Genomic DNA, 22,940 nt, shown 5'->3' on the forward strand with positions numbered 1-22,940 from the left:
TGAAATTCCCCAGACAGTGGGTGTTCATTAGGCTTTGAGAAGTGAATGGTCTTGGTAAACCACTGAAAGCCCTCCCTACACACTCGGAGTGAGCCAAGACACAGGATATCTGCAGCTTTGCTGTTTCATGTCCTAGAACTTCAACTGCACTGTAAAAGTTTGGAGGCAAAAAAAAAATAACAAAAGGCCAAGTCATGAGTGGAGAAGGGCCAGGACAGTTCATTGAAAGTCAGCTAGGACTGGTCACCATGAATGGCAACTAACATTTGAGTCTTTATAAAGAAGTAAAAGTCTCACTGTTCAGAGCACAGAAAAGATCCCTCTGGTCCAGCTAAATGCTAGCAGGCTGGCAGTAATACAATTGGGTAGAGAGGTCATCTTTCTCTTTTGCAAATTATAGCCTATGCGTCATTACCAAAAGCATGAAAGAGGCATATGTAACAGTCAGCCTGCATCTCCTTTGAAAGTACAAAAAGTGGCCTGTTCTGCTTTACTAATTTATTCAAGTGCCTATGCCTCCACAGGGGGAGTTCTGGAAAAGCAAAAAATGAAAACATTGGAAATGAGACAAAATATTAGGCAGGATTATGAGTAATTTGCTCTTGATTCCTGGTTATTTTATCCCATGTTTTGGATGCTGAATGAGGGTGGTTAAGCCTCAACCATAAAAGCGGGCTGAGCTTTCTGAAATAATTACAACTGCTGGATGCTTGATTTCTTAATTTTTTGTGAATGTGACAAATACTGAAGTCTTGAGTATGAACACCCACTACTTCCTCTGAGGTCTTAAGCAGTATCAATACACAGACAAAAAGTATCTTTTGAAGTTGCATGGCTTTTTTGTGATAATAGGAATGGATCCAGCTCCTCCATACTATTTGAAATATGTATGAGTTGGAAGCTATATTTTAGTGAGAAGGAATACTGATAAATACAAATTACACTAAGGCTTCCATAAGTATTTTAAATAATTGGATGCTGTATTACAGATGAGGTCCTAACTTCTATAGATTTAAAAGGATCCATGGTTTTACTTCAGAATTTACATTTTATTTCTTCACTTCAAGGGTCCTGAAGCCAGGTGAAAAAACCCAAACATCCAACCCCCAAAACCACCAAGCAACTTTTCCAATACATTTCATGCAAAAAACCCAATTTGCTGTGGTTCAAGCCGTACAAAATAGGAAAAACCAAAATCAAGTTTCTATTGAGCTGCCTATCTAAACTCTGATCCAGAGTCCACTAGAAGTCTGGTCCTATTGATTGCCATGAGCAAGTTTTACTCAACTTTGACAAAACAAAGTTCTCATTCTAAAACCTGATCTTCTTATATGACTTTCATTTCTATATGACATTTGTCAACTGAAGTGTTTTATCTGATTAAAAACCTCCAGAACTGGGTGTTTTAAAGGATATACTAAGACTGAGAGAGAGAGAATAATGGTTCATTTATTTACAATACACTTCAAAATGTTAGGGTTTTGATATATTTTTGTTCTTTTGACATAAATGTAATATGATAATCCAGAGTGCTTTAAAACTTGGTATGCAAACCCCAGGGATTACATTACCCACCAGTATTTCCAACAGTGAGTACCAGGAAGTAAGGAATCCTGCAAATGAAATCTCTCAACTCATTTTAATTAGATAGAATTAAAACATCAGTAACACTGAAATAATACACGTAGTTTTATGAAGCATGACAAATGAACAGCACAAGTTTTTTCCAGCTCCACACTAAGTCAACAGTTTTAAAATGAAGTTTTTTAGTAAGGTGTACGTGATCGCATATTCCTAAGACAAATACTCAGCCTGGTGAGTATTGATGGTAATAGCACTAGACTAAAGGTTGCATGGCAGCCAGATATCTAAAAGTAATTAAAATTATGGGCTTTGTGTTTATGCTTACATGTTATTACTAAAATTCTAAACTAAAGTTTTAATACCAACCTCCAGCTCTTTTTTTTTCTTTTTTCCAGAGGGCTGTTTCTTAGAAGAGCATCTCTTGCTCTTGTATCTGCTGGATCTTCTTCGAATGGTGCCTCTCCCAGAGATCACCGATTCTTCAAAATTATCTTGAAGAGTCAGCTCCTCCACAAGATCATTTCCATATTTTTTCTCATATTCCTCATCCCCTGTGTCTTCATTTTCTTCTGATGTCCCATCATCTTGAACATTATTACTACAACCCTAGTGAGAATTCAGGATATATAAGTACAAGGTATTTTGAGCAGGGAGAAAGCAGAGTGAAGTTTTTTTCTCATGAGTACTGCCGTTTCAATCATGTGATCTCTGTTGCCTATAGGCCACATATATTTCAGTCTGTAATGGCAGAGCAGTAGACTATTTGGTCCTGATGTGTTGTTTGTTTCCACCCTTCCCCCCTTTTCCCCTTTTCTTTAAGCAGTCTGTGGAATCCACCTGGAATCTAATAATTCTGTGGTTATGCCATAATTATGTAGTCTGTGCCTTCAACACACTTATGTTTTTGACATATTGGATTGTGTAAATGTAAAACATTTTTATGGGTAAAATCCCCAAGAATTCCAAGCCTATGTCTGTGCCCAGACTAGAGTGACTGAGCAGCTGCCAGCTGGACGTCATGCAGGAACTACAGAGAGAAAATGGCTCCACATACCAACTTTGTGAAATGGAGAAAGAAAATAAATAAATTTGCCCTTACTTGCTGCATTACAAGAGAATAGTAGACTCCTTTCTGCAACATGAGTTCACTGTGTGTTCCTTGTTCAACCACGATGCCTTTCTCAAATCCAGCAATAGTGTCAGCAGTCCTGATGGTAGACAGTCTGTGAGCAATCACAATGGTGGTACGTCCAGTCCGAGCCTTACAGAAAAACAACAAAAGCAATTTACATTAAAATGTGCAAGAAAACAGTAGAGAAATATAACAAAGTTATTTTCAGCATTTATAATGTAGAATAAATCCAAACTTCAGAAAGGATTCTTTCTTCTAAAATCAAAGATTTTTTTTTTCCTGGTTTCATGTCCCTTGTTTAACAGTCTAAGGAAACTTCCACTTGCCTAATTTAGGCAGAGGAAACAACATTAACCTTATTAGACAGGCAATGCTGGTATTAAAGGCTATAATTAAGGTTATTTGACTTTTTACCAAACTGGAACTATTTGAGCTGAAGTTGCCCATAAAGTGTTTTGATGTGTATGCACAGATGGGAGGGAAATGCAGTGAGAATAGTTAGATCTTTCTCAAAGTAAAGCTAGGACAGCCAGTATATAAAGAAAGGGTATTTTCTTTATATACTGTCCATGCGTATTTTTGGAAGTATAATATTAGCAGGACATCTGACAAGACTTAGCAGGAAACCATAGAGAAGTGGAGCACGTCTGGGGTCAGAAATGGGGTTTAGCCACTCCCTAAAGCTCTCTCCAAGTCTTTTGAAATAAGCTACACCTCAAATCAGGGACCTGCTGGGATCTGGCGGGGACAGCTGCTGAAGCCTCAATCTGCAGGTTACACGTTCCATCCCTCTCCAGCTCCCACATGCAGACCAGTGGCGTGCACAGTCCTCGTGCAGCAAATGAGCCCAGGCCAGCTTGCAGCTGCTGGAGAGAGCGGCTTCCCTCCTCGCTGATGCCTGCAGCAGACGGTGGCTTGGGGTCAGGAGGAGAAACCCAAGGGGGCCTCACGCAACAAGTATGTTCTGCAGTCAAGGAGCCTGCTGGAAGTTACTTGCTACAGAAGTTGTACGTCATGTGGGCACAGGAACAGGAGTGTGGAGAAGATGAGGACAGTTTCAGTAGATGAACGCTTCCATGGAGATTTGGAGTCTTCCCTACACCTCCCACCAAGTTGTCATGGCTCTGACCAAGTCACTCAAAGCCTGTCACAGGAGGCCTACCTCCGTGCAGTTATCATGCCTGTGCCCTAAAGCTCAGAGGTGCGGAGCCTTCACCACTGCAGCTGGGAGCTGCGATCAGAACAAGCAATATGCTCTAAAGGATGCAAAGTTATCTGAAAGACAGAAGACTACAAGCATCTGCATATGACCGCTCAGAAACAGTGTGTGTTTGTGAGGTTAATATCTCCGCTCCTGAGCTGTAAAAATAACGAACAATATTAGCACCACTTTTTCCACTCAGGGATGTTCGGAAGAAATTTGTAAATCCCATTTGGGGACTATACTGATGGACTTCAAAAAGCTGTGAAAAGATGAGTAAGTTATGATTCAGGGCTCATTTTGGTGTGTTCTGGGAACGTGCTGAAGGATGAGGAAGAGTACATAGAACAGTCCCCTTAACTGAGTGATCTCCCTCTATGTTATGCACTAAATGAAGCAATAAGCTCCTGGAAAACATTAGTATTTGATCATTGAATTAAAGAACACGCAGAAGAAAGCTAAATTATGGCTGAAGCTGCAAATTTCAGTGCTTAACTTTGCAACAATAATATAATTTATATACAAATTAGATTAATATTATTTTTGCATCCACATGTTACCTCAATACTGATAGTAACAGTATAGTCATGTGAATATAACCAACAGCTAAATTTTACCTCAGATTTAAACTGACTGGCAATGAAGGTGGTAAATTCTGTATTTCCCTTGAGCCATACTTGTAAGCCATATCTCTCTGTGCATAATTACTGAAATGAAAGTCAGGACTTGTCACTCAGCTTTTAAAAATACATTAAAATAAATATTAGAGAAAAGAAAAAACATTTCAGCCCAACCATGAATTTCCTTTTTAACCAAAGCCTTTAGGCTCCACTACATCTTGGTGGAAACTGCTGATGAAGGAGGACTGCGAGGAAGGGACCCTGAGCTGATGGGACAGAGGCACAGGGCACAAGCTCTGAAAGCTCTGCTCCACAGTAGCACCCACCCTAGAGCTGTGGGGTTGATAAAAAACATGAGCGGGGCAGAGACTCGGTATTTGTAGCTGGCTCTGTTTTTGCTCTGTGATTTGTATTCAGTCTCTGTGAAGAAAGAAAATGGCTAAATCCCAAGAGCTTTCTGAAAATTATGAAGCAACTGTTCAATGAAGAATGACTATACTATACATTTCTATAATATACCTGAAAAAGGCCATTCAGTCCTCACACCTTGCCTTGATAAGATGTCATCCATATTTTACCAGCAAATGAACAACCGTGATTTGAGGAAGGGAGTGCAGGAAACCTAAGTTACAGTTACACGTGACTGTAAGTGTGCTAAAAAAACCCAAACAGACATGATTATGAAGTAAAATTTTGACTTTATAAACTCCCTGTTAAAAAACTTGAAATTGAAACATCTATCCAAATTCCATTTTCCAGTGTTCTTGATTCCAATGGAAACCTGCACTGAAAATTGTACGTTAATTTTTCTTAAATGCTGTTGCACGTTTTCATGGCGACTGGTAGCTTCAATAACATTACACTTACCTTGTCGAGAGCTGCTTGCACTACGGATTCACTCTGAGTATCGAGTGCGGATGTAGCTTCATCCAGAAGAAGAATCTTGGGATTTCTTGCTAGTGCACGGGCAATAGCTATTTGCTGCTTCTGTCCTCCACTCAGCTGAGCCCCTCTTTCCCCTACCATGGTGTTAAATTTCTGAGAAAGGAGAAAAGAAAACAAAAGCTGTGGGACATCTCAACTGAAATCCTCACTTCTCTGTGCCATCATAGGTACTCAGTTTCTAGACAAGACATAGCTTTAGCTGGCTGACTTGAGCATGGGCAGAGTAAACATGCTACTACATCCATCCATCTAGCCCTTAGCCAAGCCCTCCTACCCCATCACATACTTTACATGCCTAACTTTGACCTTACGGTTCTTTAAAGTCTTGATATTCACTGCTTGCTCAGAGAGTGCTCCAAACCCTGGGTTTTCTCAAGACAAGTCTGTAAAAGGCATCTCTGTGTTTACTGAGGACTGCCTACCTTCCCAACAGGGCTGGGGTCATAAGGACCCACCAGGACCTGGGATGTTGCCTGCTCTGAACCCGAGACACCCCCTTGGAGCCATGGCTTGGTTCCTGCTCACTGTCACTCACTCCAAAGTGGCAAGTCTCAAAGTCCACTGCAGTGTTTTATTATATAGATGTTTAAGAGTAAATATGATCAAATAACTCTTCCCGAGAAGAAGAAACCTTGCAACAGACTGACATGCCAAAAATGGTACATGCTTGAGAGATGGGGGCCAAGATCTCTAAGGTGGTAGAAGAATTTTACACCAAATCCCAGGTGGGAACTTTTTCCGCATCTTTTTAACTGCAGGACCAAAAGGAAGAACATGTCACCATCAGTTCCTGAGGATGTGTTTTGAATGACTGATCTCACTTCCCACCCCCACCCCGAAAGGAGTAAGGCACCTACTGCTAGGAGAGGGCTCAAAGCTGTGAATCTCAGGCAGAGGGAGAGCTCAAGATCCCAGCTGCTAAAAATGGCTTTGGTTCAAGGCATACTTATTTACTTCCACTCCCCATTTCCTACTGAAGGTGCAGACAGCTCCTGACAAAGGGTTTTGTATTTCTGGATCTTCTCTTTAGAAGCCCAACTCTTCCCATGCCTTGTAAGATGGGTAGGGATGGTAATACAGCTGCAAAGCTTCCCTTCTCCTGAGTTAAGCCATTGACCTTTTTTCCAGATTTAGGCACAAATCCTTTGATGGCAGCCAAACAAAGGCATGATTCCTAGTCTAGAAAGTCCCTGAACTGAAAGCTGCTGGAGGCTCTAAGTATATTTTGGGAAGTTATACTACAACTTGAATTCCCATGCTCTCCCTCTCAGAAACAGGACACCGGCCTAAATAGACCTTTCATTCTTTCACTCAAAAGAAGTTCATGAACTCACATCAGGCAGTCTAGATATAAAGTCAAAAGCATTGGCTTCCTTGGCTGCTTGCTCAATTTCAGCATCAGAAATATCTTCTCGGCCGTAGCGAATGTTCTCAGCTATAGTTGTTGCAAACAAAACAGGCTCCTGGCTCACAATACCAATATTTTCTCGTAGCCACTTTACGTTAAGCGTCCGAATATCCTGACCATCTAAAGTAATCTGAGAGGAAAAGCGTATGCCAAAGAAGTTGAGGAAATGCATTCTGTTCATAATAAATCAATTAATTACTATTACTTGACTTAAGTATCATCTACAAGGACAAAAAAAGAAGAAAAATATTGTCTTTAGTAGAAAACTATGTTGGGGGAGAAGTTACAACTTCAATTTGTCCATCCATTGCACAAGCTAGAAAATGGTGAGGAGCAGCATAAACAGAGAAGACATCAGGGTTTTTTTGTTGTTCCTCTGCCCCTGCCTCATAACCAAGATGTCCAAGCTGGCTTAAGAGTTTTCCAGCTTCCCTGCATATTTTTTACCCTTTTCTCATGCCCCTGTGCCAGTTTGCTGCCCTCGCAGTTGCGGCTACACAATTGCCTCTGTGCCTGTGCTTTACACCAGATCAAAGAAATAATCCAAGTTGACTAAAAAGGAAGGGAAAGTTATTTTTAACCTAGATCATTTGCAATGTGGTCCTATGAACATTGACATTAGCACAGGAAGGAACAGCAAACAGGCATGGGGGCAGGAATGAACAACCACAAAACCATTAAATTTAAGAAACAACTGTGTTGAGAATAGATAACTGCTTTGATACATTATGTAATGATAGTTTGGCATTTAGTATTTGAAATGGTTACCTAGTTCCAACTAGCAATAACAACTACTAAGTAGCATTCTTCAAATATTAAGTATAAAAAGAACATTTTCTTTAAAAATATATTGTTTATTTTTATCCTTTTTTCCTTTGGAAGTTTCTTATGAGAAACATTTATCATTTACTGACCAGATCTAGTGTTTAGTGGTAGAACAGACATACAATGTGTAATGATGGAAACTTTTGCTGTGGGTTAGCAGATAGAGAAGAATGAGCCAAGAAAACAACCATTTAAGATAGCAGAACTCTCTTCAGGTTTTAGTTTACATTCAGTGAAAAGGAAGCAAAATACAGTGAGCACTGTTTGCTTAGAAAAGTTTACAGAACCTTAAAAGCCAATTGTTTATGAAAATAATTTAAAGTTCAGATCTTGCATCTCTTCAAACATTTGTGGTATTTACTACTTCTGGCATAGTACTGCAAGAAGGAGGAGAATAATGAAGTCCAGCCAACAGTAGAAGATAGTTAATTTGAAATTTAAATTGTGGAAATGCTGAACTATGCAGAGATATGCTCAAATTTGATAAAAAAAATAAAAATAGAAATCAAGGTTCAATCAATATGGGAGACTCATGCTTATCCCAATAGCTCTCAGTTTTTACAGTTCACTTTCAGGCACTCACTTCTCCCTGGACAGGATCGTAGAACCTCTGCAGCAAGTGAACAGTAGTGCTTTTTCCACAGCCACTGGCACCAACTAAAGCAATGGTCTTCCCGGTTTGAACTTTCAAGTTCAGACCTTTGAGGATCTGGGAGGGAAAAAAAAAAAATAATTATATCTTAGTTTTGCAAGTTTGATTAAAGAACAGCCTATCAAGGTAACTGTAGCAATAATCAAGGCAGTAGTAAGAGGTGCAGTCTGTAGGTATGGCAATATTAGTAAGTTAATTGTACCTGGGAATATTCTGGGGCACTGATATGAAAGAGCACTGCATCTATGCTTGTGAAGTGTGTTAGCCTTTGAAACAGGATGGCTACATGCAACCTGCCTTTTGGGGATGGTCCCCGGATCCTTCTGGCTACCAAACTAAGCCTGGGAATTATTTGAGAAGATTGATAACTGGAACAGGCCAAGTTTATGCCAAGAAACATTTTAAGAGTTCCCTTGCATAGACTGTTGCATTCCAGTGCCTGGGAAAATTCCCCAGAACACTCAACTAGCATAGACATAGCCACAGTACTGTAAACTTGGTAGTTCATTTTCTCCAATTTGTGTGATCTGGTAGCAGGCTCAGGGTCTTAGGTTCTCATGCTTGTCCTCCATTTTCCAATGCTTAGACAATGGCATAACACTTAGGTATGAATCTCACAGAAAAACATTTCTAAGGTGCTAAATGTTGATGCTGAGAAACAAGCCTGCTTTATTCTATTTTTAGAATATAAATGGCTACTTTGACAAGGTAACTGCTGGAAAGTCTTTAATAAATCCCCATCTTCACTGTTATCAGCCTCAGCAACCTGGGGAGTAGTTACAGATTAATATCTTTGTTGCCATTCTCACATTTAGGAACATTTTACCTCAAAAGATGTCCATGTCATATATGAGTAATGCTGTGTAGTTGCCAAAATATTTGACTGCTATGGGAACTCTTCTTGTTTATACCAGGCTGATTTATAATTTTGCCTACACATGTTTTTGCAATGAGAGATTAAAATAGTTGCAATATTGCTCTTCTCTCTCTGTGTTGCATCCAGCACAGTTTGTATCTCCAAGAAGCTGATACCCTGGTGCCTGCATTATCAAGCAGGAACTATATTCTGGATACTATACTTTCTCCAGATGCAAGTAGTCACAACCACCTGATAGGCTATTTCTAACTCACTTTCATCGGGTAAGGTGTTGCCAAGATTAAAACTGACAATAACTAGACTCCTTAGATCTTTTTGCTTTGGTTTAGCCTGGACAGGGGAGATTACACAGTGTTGCATCAATTGCTTGAGAGATTGTGGATAACTTCTACACATCTTTGCTGATTCCTTTTGGGTCTATTAAATAACATTGATATTCTTAGTAGGGAGAGCTGCTGACTCAGTAGATTTGGGAAGGATGACAAAACAGTTCTTATTTCCCTCCCATTTGTCTTGCAGACCCATAAAGTGGCTCAGCTAAAAAGGGTTTTTAGGAAGGATGAAGAATCTGCCCTGTCACTGTTTCTGAGCCGAGAGTGACAGAAGATGCATTGCACTGACTACAGTTAGGCAGAAAGCCTAGCTCTGGGTCTGTCCTTCAGCAGCCCCAGTGTCCTGGAAACAGATTTGGTACGTGATGGGACAGACCTCAGATGACTGAGGTGAGAAGAACGAGCTGAAGAAATAGCCACAGTGATATGAACTTCCCCATTCTCACCCCTTAAGCGGCATGTCCAGCTTTTAATTGTTGGCATTTGAAAACTCTATTTCTACATTTTCTTTATCAAGTAACAACAGCAGCACATCCCTTTTCCTTTCACCTTTGTCAATATCTTCAAAAGACTATAAACTGTTGAATATGTTAGAGAGGTCAAACCAACTTTATCACCACAAAAGCAGATCACCATGACATGAAGTACATAGCACTGCACAATACAGAATTACTAAGGGAAGTTCAACTGGCAAAGAATAAGGACATCTGTTTATTGAAGAGCAATTTTAACATCTGCCCAAAATAACATTTGACTTGCAAATGTATATTTAGGATGATATGTTTCAATCCATTTGATGGCATATTATTGTACAGCCTATCTCACAGGTCATTTTTCACATGGGATATCACAGCAAATCAGAACAAGCAAAGGACTGAAAAGAGCAACTTCCTGGTTTAACTGTGTAAGGTCTGGAAGTTTTAATGACAGATCTTGAAAAATCTTATTTGGTTTAAGAGCTCTTGTTCACACAGACTACAAGCAACACATATTCTTCTTAGCTTTGTCCAGCAGAGGAGAATGGTGAGCAGGTAGCCAGTGGCAGTAGATCTAGAGCTTTGTCTTTGGACATTATTTTTTTCCCCATTAGTGCACGATCTCCCAAGATAGGAATGCATTTTGCATTCAACAACAATAACAAGATTATAGAAATAATACTGACATAGGCTTCAGAATTTCAGTACAGTAGATTAATCTAAAATGAACACTTACTTTAACATCAGGTCTGGATGGGTAACTGAAATGGATGTTTCTAAATTCAATTTCTCCTATGAGCTTGTCTGGTTTGTAGCCTTCCTCAGAACTGCTGTCTATGAGCCGTTTCTGGAGAGAGGTTTTAAAAATATACTGCTGGTTATTACATTTTTGGAACTGCTATTTCAGCTGGATACCTTGCTCTCTCCTTTACTTTCTTAGCTGCTGGTTTATACTGCAGTACACCGTTTTACTCACAAGAAGCTGAATGCAGGGGAACATCTAACTGTGAATTCTGCTTTGACGAATATAGCATGTTTTGAAATGCAACAAAATCCACAGCAGAAAATCTGTAATCGCAGAACTTAACTGTACTATCTTACGGCCAAAACATGGCCCTCAGTTATCCATACAGGAGGGTTTTATACTCACATCAAGAACGATGTAGCCATTTCTGCATGAACTTTCTAGTCTTACTTGTTTAAAATATTTTGTATACACAGATATCCAATTGCTGCATAACACAGCAAGACCAAGATAGTAACAATGTGGAAACCCCTTTCCACAGTAACCTCAGCACTGCAGCTTTATGTTATTATAGCTTTCAAGAGCACTATTAATCCTTCCCTCACTAACTCCACCCCTCTCCCCCACCCCCCCCAAACCCACACCAGCTCAGCTGAAATTGCGCATTTGTACATTTTTAAAAAAACAGTATAGTGCCTTACTACTTTCCCTCTGGAGTTGCAAGTCTAATTTCAGAGAAAGACCCCATCCATAAATCTTGGACACTCAGGCCAGGTTTCCTAACTTTTATCATAACAAATAAAGAGGCAGTCTTCTTGATATGAATGGAAATATTATGGGTTTCAGTGGTAGGCATCTACTGACTTTATGGTTTAGGAGCTCTTGAGTGTTTTTGTTACATTTCTCAAGGAAAAAAAAAAAGAAAATGGAAAAAATTAAGTCTGGTTGAAAGGCTTATTTTCCACTTAGATACTTGCCTTATTGATAATCCGATATACTTCATAGGCAGCCCCACGTGCATTAGCCACACTCTCCAGGTTGGGAGCTGCCTGGCCCAGGGAGAAGGCTCCGATGAGCACAGAGAAGAACACCTGCAGGAGATGGAGGGGAGCATTGCACCTGACAGCTATTACAGTCTCACCAGAGCTCGGCTGTTAAATGTCCAAGTCTTTCTAGTGCAACCTTCCCAGGAAAATGAAATACAAAAGTGAAAGGTGCATTTCACAGTTGCTCCTGTCGACTCTCCATTTTCCCAGGGTGAATGGTAACTACTGATGCATGCTTTTCTGGCCTGAATGGCTTTTCTTTTTGACACTCTTGCATTTCCTATCATCTACAAATAGAACAAATATCTTTCTCTGTTGCTTTCCAGATGTTCCCAAAGTTAAGAGGCTTGCAAAATTTAGTCCAGATTTTCTTAACTGAAATCCCACCTGTGGGACCAACACACAATTAACTTGACATGCTGTGAAGAACCATACTGAGGAATCAGGACATCAGAAGTCGCTTGAGTGTGAAAGTTAAACATGTAGCCAAACTTTTGATGGCAAGAAGATAGCTAAATATCCTCAAATGAATACCAACTTGGACATATTGGTAATGTACAGTAAATGTTTGCAAGTAAACAACAACAAAATGCGAAGAAGACATTGTGGCTAAATATGTCGAGGACTTCCCAGTACACATTCAGAACACCGGTGGGATTCATTTAATCCTAGTGTCTAGCTAGCATTTTGTTGGTAGTCCAGGCTACTTGTCTTTGCTCCCTAACCACCAGCTCTAGGTTGGACCCTATTGTAGGGCAGGATGAATAAGATAAGTGAGAAAAGCGCAGATACTTTTGCCTCTACATTGATTAGAGTGGGAATTCAAGGTGCGCTGTTCAGACTTGTTATATCAAAAGCTAGGTAAGATGAATACCTTCCTTTCAGTTCTTTTATACCAAGTGACTGTCTAACAGCTAATTTAGCAAGCACTTGGCAGAAAATAGAGATAATTATATACACCACTTACATAACTATTCTCTTGAAGTTACAGAGCATTTTTTAAAGCCGCATTGCTGTACTTACAATTAACACACGGCCAATGTCATAATTTTCTTCCTCAGCAGTGAGGTTGGTTCCGTACCAAAATGCAAGTGCATAGGATCCGAAGATAAGAAATTGTGAAACACCTAGAGATGTGTTGGTGGTAATGGATTTTTTCACTCCAACACTTCTAGCCATCTCTAAATTAGCATCGTATCTGAAAGTGGATAAGGAAACCATTAATTTGATAGGCACCACATGCCATTCTGATCGATATTTCCTAGTGTCCTTTTTTTAATTAAAAGGATTTCTGCCATAAGAGCAATTAAAGTCTCACAAAAAGAACACAGAGGGGTTTTTTTTTTGTTGTTGTTAGTTTTTTGTTGTTTCTTTTTTTTTTTTTTTTTTTTTTTTTTTTTTCAGGGGACTAGTAGGGATATAATTCCTTTGAATAAAACTGCTCTGACATATGCTGACAACATTGCCATACTGCTATGGAAGACATATTTAGCAAAGAATTGAGTAGCTTGACATCTTTATCACGATGGAAGACACGATGCCACTGTTGAGCTGTTTGTTTGCATTAGTCCTGAAAGGAAACCTTGAAAAAGTTTGATCAACTTTACCTATCAAAGGTAAGGTTTAGTGTTCCACATTTAAAAAAGGCAAAATAAAAAAACCCCAAGCCCAGTCACTATGGATGAAGGCAGGTAAAGGAATAGAAGCCAGAGCTCCCTCTGATGCCAGAGTTGTTCTCTTACTGGCCATTCTGGGAAGTCAGGAATCTTTGCCTTATGTTAGTTTACTGATTAATATGGCAATATAGCAAACAAGTGGACACAGATGACCAGTATAAAGACTGACAAGTTTGATGTGAGAATTACTTCTTGTAAGTACAGTTCGTACTTATTCATCTATAGTTTCCAGCTAATAGCTTTCACTTACTCAAGCTCATTATGGAAAGCATAGCCTAGGAATAGGGTATCTTTTTACTTGTCAGTGACGTGCATAGCAGCTTGCACTTTTTTCCTAATACTTGTTTTCTATACAAAACATCCCCATAGTAGGAAGACATGAAATTCAGACAGCTGGAAAGGAATCTTAAAACAATGTGCATTAATTTTGTTCATGTAAATAGCTCACATGGTACTAATGCTGTATTTGTTACTCAAATATATTTAAAAGTTTTTGCTTGGTTGTGTTCTTAAAACCGAGGCCTACCTTGGCGTCAGCAGCATCATAGGTCCTCCAGGGAAATGAGAATTGGATTTAAGGAATGTGATAAGTATACATGATCACTCAACTACAGAGGAAGAGCCAAGCCACTGCCAGAAAGAGAAGATGACTGAAGGTCCCTTGCAAGTGCAAACATTTGCGGTTAGTGGAGGCAGTGTGCAGTAAAAGGTTGCTTTTCCTAACTCAGAGGCCATCGGTTCAAGAGCTGCGTAGGAGTCACAATCCACAGTTTGCAAATGACCTAGACAGTCCCTGGTAGGAGTTTGTCTGTCCCTAGTAGATGTTCCTCAGAGAGCCACCAGTTCCATAGTTTTTTTACACTAAATGGAGGTGGAGCTGTGGAACAGACTGACTGGTCAACCACAGAGGAAAGGAAAGGCCTTACTGGCATGGAGTTATCTGGGTATCAGTTATTTTGTCTCTAGACCTCAAAAAAAAAAAAAAAAAAGAAGAAAAAGTAGTTTGAAGCAGCTCCTACTATTGGGTTTTCAGACACTGGTATTTGCAGGGACCAAGAAGAAGATGGAGAGGAGGGGGACAACTGATCTAGGCCATCTTAGGGCTTTTTTACCTTTACTGTGTAAGCAGAAAGGGTCTTACTATTGTTGCAACTTAAGGACAAATCCCAGTAAGCAAAATACAGTGCTATAAGGTAGTCAGAGCTCAACCCTTGGAAGCAGACAAATGCAGGAACAGGCTGTAGGACCCCGAGCTAGGGCTAATATCACCTTAGAAATTTTGCACAAGACCAGGGCAAACATGAGAGTTGTAAAAGATAGAAGAGATTCATGGATCGTACGGATCAGGCCGTCTGGTTTGCCTTTCCCAACTGCATGGGATGATGCCCTGTATTTGTATACTGAATGTTATTGTTTATGCTTGTTGAGTTATCCGATACATATGTGAATAAATTTGTGCTCAGCCCTATCCACCTCACCTTTTACATGTGACTAGGGCCAACACTGGATTAGGTCAACTACAAGTGTTATCTGCAAATCATTAAAGTAATAAAAGCCAGTGATGCAATTTTACTTCAGGCTGTTATCCAGTGAAGCTTAAATATAAGCTCATTAATCAAAATCAGAACAGCAGTGCACATGCTCTAGAAGTTAAGTAATTAATCACATGTTTTGCTGCATTTGACTACTAGGTAAAGATAACCTTCCCACCACTTTCACTTTAAATTCAACTCCGGATCTCAATCAGAGGGGAAATTTCAGTCTATGTTGCAGTGCTAACACCAAGTAGTCTGTATTCACTGACTAGGTCTACTTACACATCTTTATGTTCAGGTGAGCTGCACACTTACAGAAGGATAAAATGACACTAAGGAGAACCTCATTCCCCTGCCCCTCCAAAAAAAACCCCAACCCACAAACCACATACCCAACCCAGAGCCAAACTCTTTTTCTGTATTTTAAATATAATTATTATTCAAAAACTTACTTTGCTGATGCCTTCTGCTGTCCATTGAAAGCCACAACTGTCCTGATTGCTGTCAAAACTTCTTCTGCCACAGCTCCTGCTTTGGCATAAGCAGACAGCTCTTTAGCTGTTAGGGATGCCAGGAGCTGGAAAGTTGAAAACCAGATGTTACTGCAGCCTGCTGAAAGGGTATGCACGCTGTGTTGGTGAATAAGAACAACCAATGTTCAAGGCACAAGATGAGGTTTTAGGAAAGAGGGGTCAGCTCCTCTCTGTGCCCCGAACTTCTCCCAAATCCAGTTCATTCTCTCATTGTGTCCTTATTACAGTGAAAGGCTACACGAGCATCAGATGGGCTTCATGACTGATCCACCTTCCTCCCAAGCCAAGGACAGCCTATGAGCTACACTACAATGCTTGTGGGGTCAGGGAGGTGTGTCGTAGCTGCTCTGGGGAGTACCCGAGGTGTTTAGAAACTAGAGGACCAGTAGACATTGAAGTAAGCAAGGTAGTCGCATTACAGCTTCTAACGTTCTTCTTCCTGGCTTATTTAAAATGCTTCAAGTAGAAAAAAACCCCTAGTATTATATACAAGTAACTACTCAGGAATACAAGCCGTACCCATTAATGTGGCTACAATGGATCACAAGGGGAAAATGTTTTCCTATCTTAAAGGGAGACCTCTCCAGATATTTCACCAATTCATACCACTCCAGTCTGCAGCAGCTGCATATATGTCTGTCCTAGGGTCTACTCTTTACACAGCGTGAAACTTGGTAAATTATTTGCAAGAGATGTGGTACCATATATGTGCAGATGGAAAGAGCTTGAAAGGCATTTGTGTTCAGAGGGAAGTGTGAGGGTCACAAGTGTGTGCCTGGGCTTCCCCAGTGCTCTGCACGAGGAAATCTCTGTGCGAGGAAGGTGCTCTGATGCAGATTACCCTCCTGCCACGTGGCACGGGGACACAGGATGTGGACAGAAGGAATATGACTTACAAGGACATGCTTGAGAACCCAGAGAAAAGCTACAGGAGGAGTAGAAATCATAAAGTAAGCATGGGGCCAGCCTCCCAACTTAGAAACCACACTAGGTTTCTCCCACTTTCTCCCCCTGTCCTGTGCCTAAGAGTTGTAATGTTTTTCTGGTTTGCTGTGTTTGTTAATCACCACACACTTACAGTTGACCAAACTGCTGCTGATGCAGCAAGCAGAGGGCTGACTGACAAAATCACCAGTGTCAGCTTCCACCCGTGGATGAATCCTATAATAATCCCTGCCAGAAATGTGGCAAAAAACTGTACAAATATACAGATCTTGTCTCCGATGCCTTCGTGGATGGTGTTGATGTCACTTTAAATAATAATAATAATAAAAAAAAGATTTGTTAGCTTTGAATGCCTTTCATTCTAACTCCCTCCCCCTCCTTTTCACATGCTGTGTGGCCTGATGTCAGAAGCGTTGCCATTTCCTAACTGGCACAGTGAAATTTCTAACCACAGCTACTGAACAGTACCATTAGTCTCCTGTGTGGCCAAAACACAGCAGAAACCTCTTATTTTTTAGGACTCATTTTCTGTATTTTCCCTCATTCTCTGTTGTTTCTATGTCCTGTCACTAGGTCATAAATGACCTAGTTTCCTTATCCAGCATCCAAATGGAGCAATACAAGCAAACAGCCAAACAGCCTCCTCACCTCCTGTGACCATCTCCAAATTATTCCTTCCACTCAGCGCTCTCATGCATTTTATGTTCTTAATTTTGGCTACAGACTCAGATCAAGCGTTATCTCCATTCTATCAGGACAACCATTATTTGGAAGAACCTCTCTTTTTCATAAAGATTTCCTTCCCCATTTTATATTCCCAGCACATATAGATATTAGAGCCGAGAACGGTTTCATTTAAGCTTCTCTTACACCTTTCAGGACACAGCTCTGTCCAAAGTTACCTTAAAATCCAAAAGAAAAAAATATAATAAAATAACTGTGTTCATGCATATAATCCCATTGCATCTTGGGGCATACAATCCTCCTCCCTAGGTCTATTTAAGTCTATGGAAAAGCTCCAAAGACTTTAACTGACTGGATGGAGTCCAGCCTGAGATCTGGCTGGATGTAAATGCAAGCTCATTTCCATTCAATAAAGTGTCAGAGCTTTCAGTGTTTGTAAACTAGCTGGAGACAGCAGAGCTGTTTATCTAGTACTGTCTGCCACATACTTCATGGACATTAGAAAGCCAGTGCCAGGCATTTCACAGCAAAAACCTCTCCAATGCATATATTGCAGAAACTGCACAAACGATGCTGAAAAGGGTAATGATTTTCTTCCTCAGAGCTGTAATATTTCATACTTTAGGTTTGGGTTTGTTTGGGGTGTAGGGTTGGTTTTTTTTTGTTTTTTTTTTTTTTTTTTTAACTCTCTATAGGTTATTCCATAGAAGATAAATAGCAGTTTTAAATGTCATACTTATCGGGGTAAAAAATGAACAGAGCCCTCACTCTGTCAGTCTGGTGTTCAGCATTCCTATCTGGGTAGTATCAAACCAAGCCATCTCCTGATGGAGCACTGCAAAAAAGAACTTCTGCCGGATCCTTGCTGTCTGCCTTGTAGCAGCAATCAAAAATGTCCATACTTGGATGGTGCTCAGGATCAACACAGCACAGCCAATTCCCACATAGTAGTAAGCAAACCTGTGATAAGGAACAAAAGGCCATATGATGCCCACTGTAACTTGTGAGAGAAGTTGGACCATGCAACAATTAGTCTTCATTTATCCCATCAAAGTAAATACTGAAGCCCGTGATATAATACTGGGATGTCTTTTTGAGAAGGCAAACATTTGGCTTCTGCTCAAAGGGATAACACAGTAAAAGAAAATCCCCCAGTACTCTGTTAACAGAATAACTATAAAGACTCTTACTTTGTCATTTCACCTTCTATATCTATGCCTGGAATTGATGGACAGCTGGAACTATTTACTGAAGTATCTGTGGGGGGGGAAAAAAAGTAGTAATATTTGTGAAAGTATTATATGCAGAAGATAATCATGGCAATCTAGGGTCATTGGGGAATGTTTTGTATTTTGCAAGTGGGGTTTTGCAAAATACAAAATCATTTGGCAAATACACATTTATTTTTAAGGAACTTGTAGTAATTAGTGCCTGACAACTGATGATACAGAAGGTGGTCCTGGTCCTTTCTGTCTCACCAAAGTTGAAGTTAATTCATAAAGGCCACATCCAATGCACTGCTTTTGTCCTGGTCTAGCTATTAAAGATTGTTTAAAACGATTGGGTCATTTGCAGCAGGATGAATCTTGCTCATTATATACTTGTTTAGGTGTGCACCAGTCCCTAGTCTGAGGGGAAAAAAATCTTAGCTCCTGTAGCAAAACATAACTGGTATGTAGAGAAGTCTGATTTTAACTTTTTACCTTCTGACACATTTGATTTCACACCGCTTAGCACAAAGCTGTTTGTCATCTCTCCAAAGACAATGATCATAAGTGGCAATCCAGTACCATTTGCAACAGCTGCGATCAAACCAACTACCATCAAAAGGACATCCACCCAATCCGCATAGCGAAACTATGTGAGCATTAAATAAAAGAAAAAAAGAAAAAGTGAAGTTATGCCTGACAGTTCACATATTTGTTACAGTACAGCACACTTACAGAACATGCTTTGTTTCTACCTACGTATTCTAAGTAGCAGCAACACTCCAACTGAAGGTAAACTCAGAACATAAGAATTTTGTAGTAGGTCCCATACATCTTTAAATCAGTACTCAGTAAGGCTGCTAAGGGAATATTGGCAAGACACATGGTTCTTCCCCAACTCGGCAGGAAAAAAACCCAAAGTGTATGTCCTACATGTTTCTAAGCGATGATCTTGTCTGTACAATATATTGCATTTTGTGTTCCAGTAAGTTACATGTTTACTAAGATAATGCCTTTGAAATGTAAACAAGAGTGAGTTATTGACCAGCACCTGGGTTATATCTACCAGTAGAAAAAATTTGCAGCAGAGATTGCATCTTAAGGCTTGTCTACCCTTGAACATTTGTTTCATTTAAAGAAGGGTATGAATTTAAACTGCCATAGCTATTCCTGGATGTGGTTAATCTGAAATCAGAACATTTTATTCCTGACTGTCCTAACCCTCTTCCAAAGTGTAAATGGACATGGAATAAACCAGAGAAAATAAAACTTCTCTTGTTTCAGCATAAGCAAGTCCACGTGTAAGAGTTATTTGGGAATAGCTGTTGTACGGAAACTGACAAAAACCCGTACTGCTGGTGCTCTCAGAGAGCAGATCCCTCAGGAAACACAGGACAAATCCTTTCTAAATAGAGCCAAGGCAAGGGCCTGTGCAGTATGTATGTCCTAGATCAGTCTCAGCAGGGGTGAGCTTCATCCTCCAATGGAACTAAGGTTGAACTGCTGTCAGTGCTACCAATATACTGAGGGGGAAATCTGACCTAACAGGCCAAAGTTTAAAGAGTTCTACCATCACTTGGTCTCAGGCTTCTTCTCTGGTTTTTGATTGCCTATTAATTGCAATTCATAAACAACTCAGTGACAAATATAGAAAAGAAAATATAAAGCAGACCATCAAACTGGACACCAACCAATTCGAAAATGTCAACCACTCGTTTCTCTGGCTTCTCGTTTTCCTTCCTAGAGGAAAATAGAAAAAAATAATTAAGATGAGTGTTTTCTAGAAATGCCATATTAACACACACACCCCCCAACCCCCCCAGCACACCAGCCAATATGTTAAGTTCAAAGAACACCTACTTTTTTTTCTTGGGCTTTAACTGGTCACTTTGTTCAAGATTTTCATCATGTTGGAAAGAAGGGCTGTCACATCCCTTGCTTGCAGATTCTGTGAAATAAAAAGCAGACTACTTTTTTTTCAGCATAACTACCCATCTTTCGTACCAGTTTCTAGCAACTTTCCCTGCTGATTCTTTTGCATTTAAAGCTTAAAGATTAGTTTTTTGCATGTTCTTGGAACAGCTTGGTGAATTTTTCTTGACACTTCCTTTCTTTTCAGTTCACCTCCTCTACTCCAGCAGAAAAGCCTCCAGCTCCATTTCCAAGATGGAAACAAACTTCATTTTTACAATTAAAATATATTTATACAGAAAGGCTATCAAAGACAAAAAGCAAGAATTATTAATTCTGCAAACGCTACACAACTGAATGCAAACAAGCAGAAGCCCTACCGAAGTAAGTGGAACTGCTTACAGGGAAGGTTATAATTGCTGTAGGTAACACGGAATAGATGCGAGTTAACTAAAGAATCATGTCTTTGCCTGTAATAACCATCTTCATTATTTCTTTGTATTGCAGTAGTTGCCACATGTCCCACTTCCTTTGTGCTAGGGGCTTTAGAAATCTACACAAAAGAGGGATCCTACCCCAGAAAGCTTACGATTCTAAATGCATAAAATGAGATGTAACAAATGGATGAGGAAACTGATGAGCAACCAGACTAGGGAGCCAGCTGTGAATCGCATGGGGAGAAAAGGGCTCCACACACCAGCCACCCCCAATTTACATTTGCATTAACTTTAACTGCTGAATCACTATGAATAGAATTTTCCACATACTGTTTTTAATGTCAGTCAGTCTATAAAGACTGGTTTAGACAACCATTTGAAGGCAATAATGTGCTTCATCCTTAATGAGCTTATTTTGGGAGCATTTTCATGCCCAGGCTAGGACCCACCTAACTAGTTTTACCCAAGTAAATGAATTTTGTTGAACTTGGTGAAATGATTCATGCATAAACGTTTTCTAGGTGGTGGCTTTAGTTCACTGGAAACTCATTGTGTTATCTCCTATAAAGCCACTATGGTAATCAGGAAGGACTTATAATGCACCTTTAGATTTGGAGCTGTGGAATATATTCCTCAAACGCACACGTGGATTTCATGCCTGTGGCTTACCAGCATCGGAGAGGTCCTTTTCTGTGGGATTTACAAAAGAGTCCTTCATTGTTGTTCTTTGTTGCATGCTTATGAGATAAAGTCACATTAATCAAAACCTGTATTAAATAAGCAACAAAACATTTCAGAATACTAGATATTTAAAGACCTCACATTAAAATCTTTGTGGGCTTTTTTTTTCCCCATGACTCATTACATTTTGGTCTCAACATTGTCCTACTTAAAGATAATGGCTAACCCCCCCCCACGTAACAGCATGATAAAGAACTACTTTTAAACGAGATATTAAGAACAGCACAAACTATTGCAATGGAACCTTACTCAGTAGCCCGTTTCAGTAGTCTTTTACGCCAAATCCCTAGATCATTCATCCACAAATTATTGTGGATGATCTATTATAGAACAGAGGTTTTTCTCTCGTTATCTTATGTTTGATTAAAACTTATTGAACAGTCGTAACACGATCACGATTATAACGATAAAGACTAAATATACGTGGATGCATTATGCCGTACCCCAACTACGCAGGATTTAGAGGCGGTAGATGACTGATGCTCCAAGTTTCCCTAGGCTTTTCTTCTTGATGCGTCGCACATACAGATTTAAAAACCAAACCAAACCAAACCCCACCATACATGAATGTGATGAGAGCTAAAACAATAACGACAGCAAACCGCATAATCAACCTGACGTTAAGAAAAAAAAAGTAATTTTTTTTTTTTTTTTTTTTTTTTTTTTAAACATCCTGCTCGATACTTTCTGGCTGTGGGTTTTTTTTTTCCCTCGCGTTACTTCAGCTCACCTTTACAGCCCACGCTGTGCCCGCACGTTTGGGTGACCGCCGTCCCTTCTGGCCGCCGCCGTGCGGTGCGGTGCGGTGCGGTGCGGTGCGGTGCGGTGGGGCGCGGAGCCCAGAACCCCCCACCGCCCCGGTCGGCCCGGTCCGGTCCCTGCAGACTTTATAGCGGCCGGCGCCGCCCCGCCGCCCTCGGCTCGGGTTTCAGGTGAAGGTCGGTGCCGCCGGCGGGCGGCAGACTCAGGGGAAGGGGGGGGGGCCCGCCGAGAGAGCTCTCTCTGGGGATCCCTGCCCGCGGCAGCCCCCCCGGCCGCCTTGTCAGGGTGTCTCTTCCCACCTGGAGCCTCGGCGTCACTAAAACGAGAAGGATTTTGCGCTGGGAAACTCTGCCGGGGAGCAGAGGTGAGGGGGCAGCGGGAGAGGAGTCGCTCGGCCAGCGAAATAAGGTCATACCCCATTTGGGGAATCGCAACTAAGACTAGAGGTGTGCTGGTGAATTTGAACTAAGAAATGGTATTAAAAGAAGTGTTTTCATTTCCCACTTCTAAATGACAGGAAGATCAAAGCTAGCTAAATTCCTTATTGGCTTTAGAGAAGCTAAGCGTTACTCTTTGCTCATTTAGTTCCCACCTCTTCTCCACAATTTGTCTGGGGTTTCGCTTTGGCAAAAGTAAGGTTCTTTCTCGGTTTGGGTTAGCCCAGA

The 22,940-nt window shown here is 40.4% G+C and overlaps 1 protein-coding gene across 2 annotated transcripts in view; it reads right to left on the minus strand.

Annotated features, from left to right (window-relative positions):
- Positions 1-21,508, minus strand: part of ABCB5 (ATP binding cassette subfamily B member 5) — a 34,311-nt gene extending 12,803 nt beyond the window's left edge. The window contains exons 1-16 of one of the 2 annotated variants that reach the window (XM_049798094.1): positions 21,442-21,508; positions 20,285-20,372; positions 20,116-20,164; positions 18,920-19,073; positions 18,407-18,473; positions 17,985-18,176; positions 16,666-16,837; positions 15,507-15,631; positions 12,867-13,041; positions 11,775-11,888; positions 10,789-10,923; positions 8,299-8,424; positions 6,817-7,020; positions 5,405-5,575; positions 2,684-2,845; positions 1,951-2,190 (exon numbers count right to left, since the gene is read on the minus strand). In XM_049798094.1, coding sequence (XP_049654051.1) covers positions 1,951-2,190; positions 2,684-2,845; positions 5,405-5,575; positions 6,817-7,020; positions 8,299-8,424; positions 10,789-10,923; positions 11,775-11,888; positions 12,867-13,041; positions 15,507-15,631; positions 16,666-16,837; positions 17,985-18,176; positions 18,407-18,473; positions 18,920-19,073; positions 20,116-20,164; positions 20,285-20,372; positions 21,442-21,508 — 2,241 coding nt within the window. The remainder of the gene's footprint in view (positions 1-1,950; positions 2,191-2,683; positions 2,846-5,404; positions 5,576-6,816; positions 7,021-8,298; positions 8,425-10,788; positions 10,924-11,774; positions 11,889-12,866; positions 13,042-15,506; positions 15,632-16,665; positions 16,838-17,984; positions 18,177-18,406; positions 18,474-18,919; positions 19,074-20,115; positions 20,165-20,284; positions 20,373-21,441) is intronic. The other variant, XM_049798095.1, reaches the window with a different exon arrangement.
- Positions 21,509-22,940: the final 1,432 nt, after the last annotated feature.

Source organism: Accipiter gentilis, chromosome 4 (assembly GCF_929443795.1).
Source record: "Accipiter gentilis chromosome 4, bAccGen1.1, whole genome shotgun sequence".
In the NCBI taxonomy this organism is placed as follows: Eukaryota; Metazoa; Chordata; class Aves; order Accipitriformes; family Accipitridae; genus Astur; species Astur gentilis.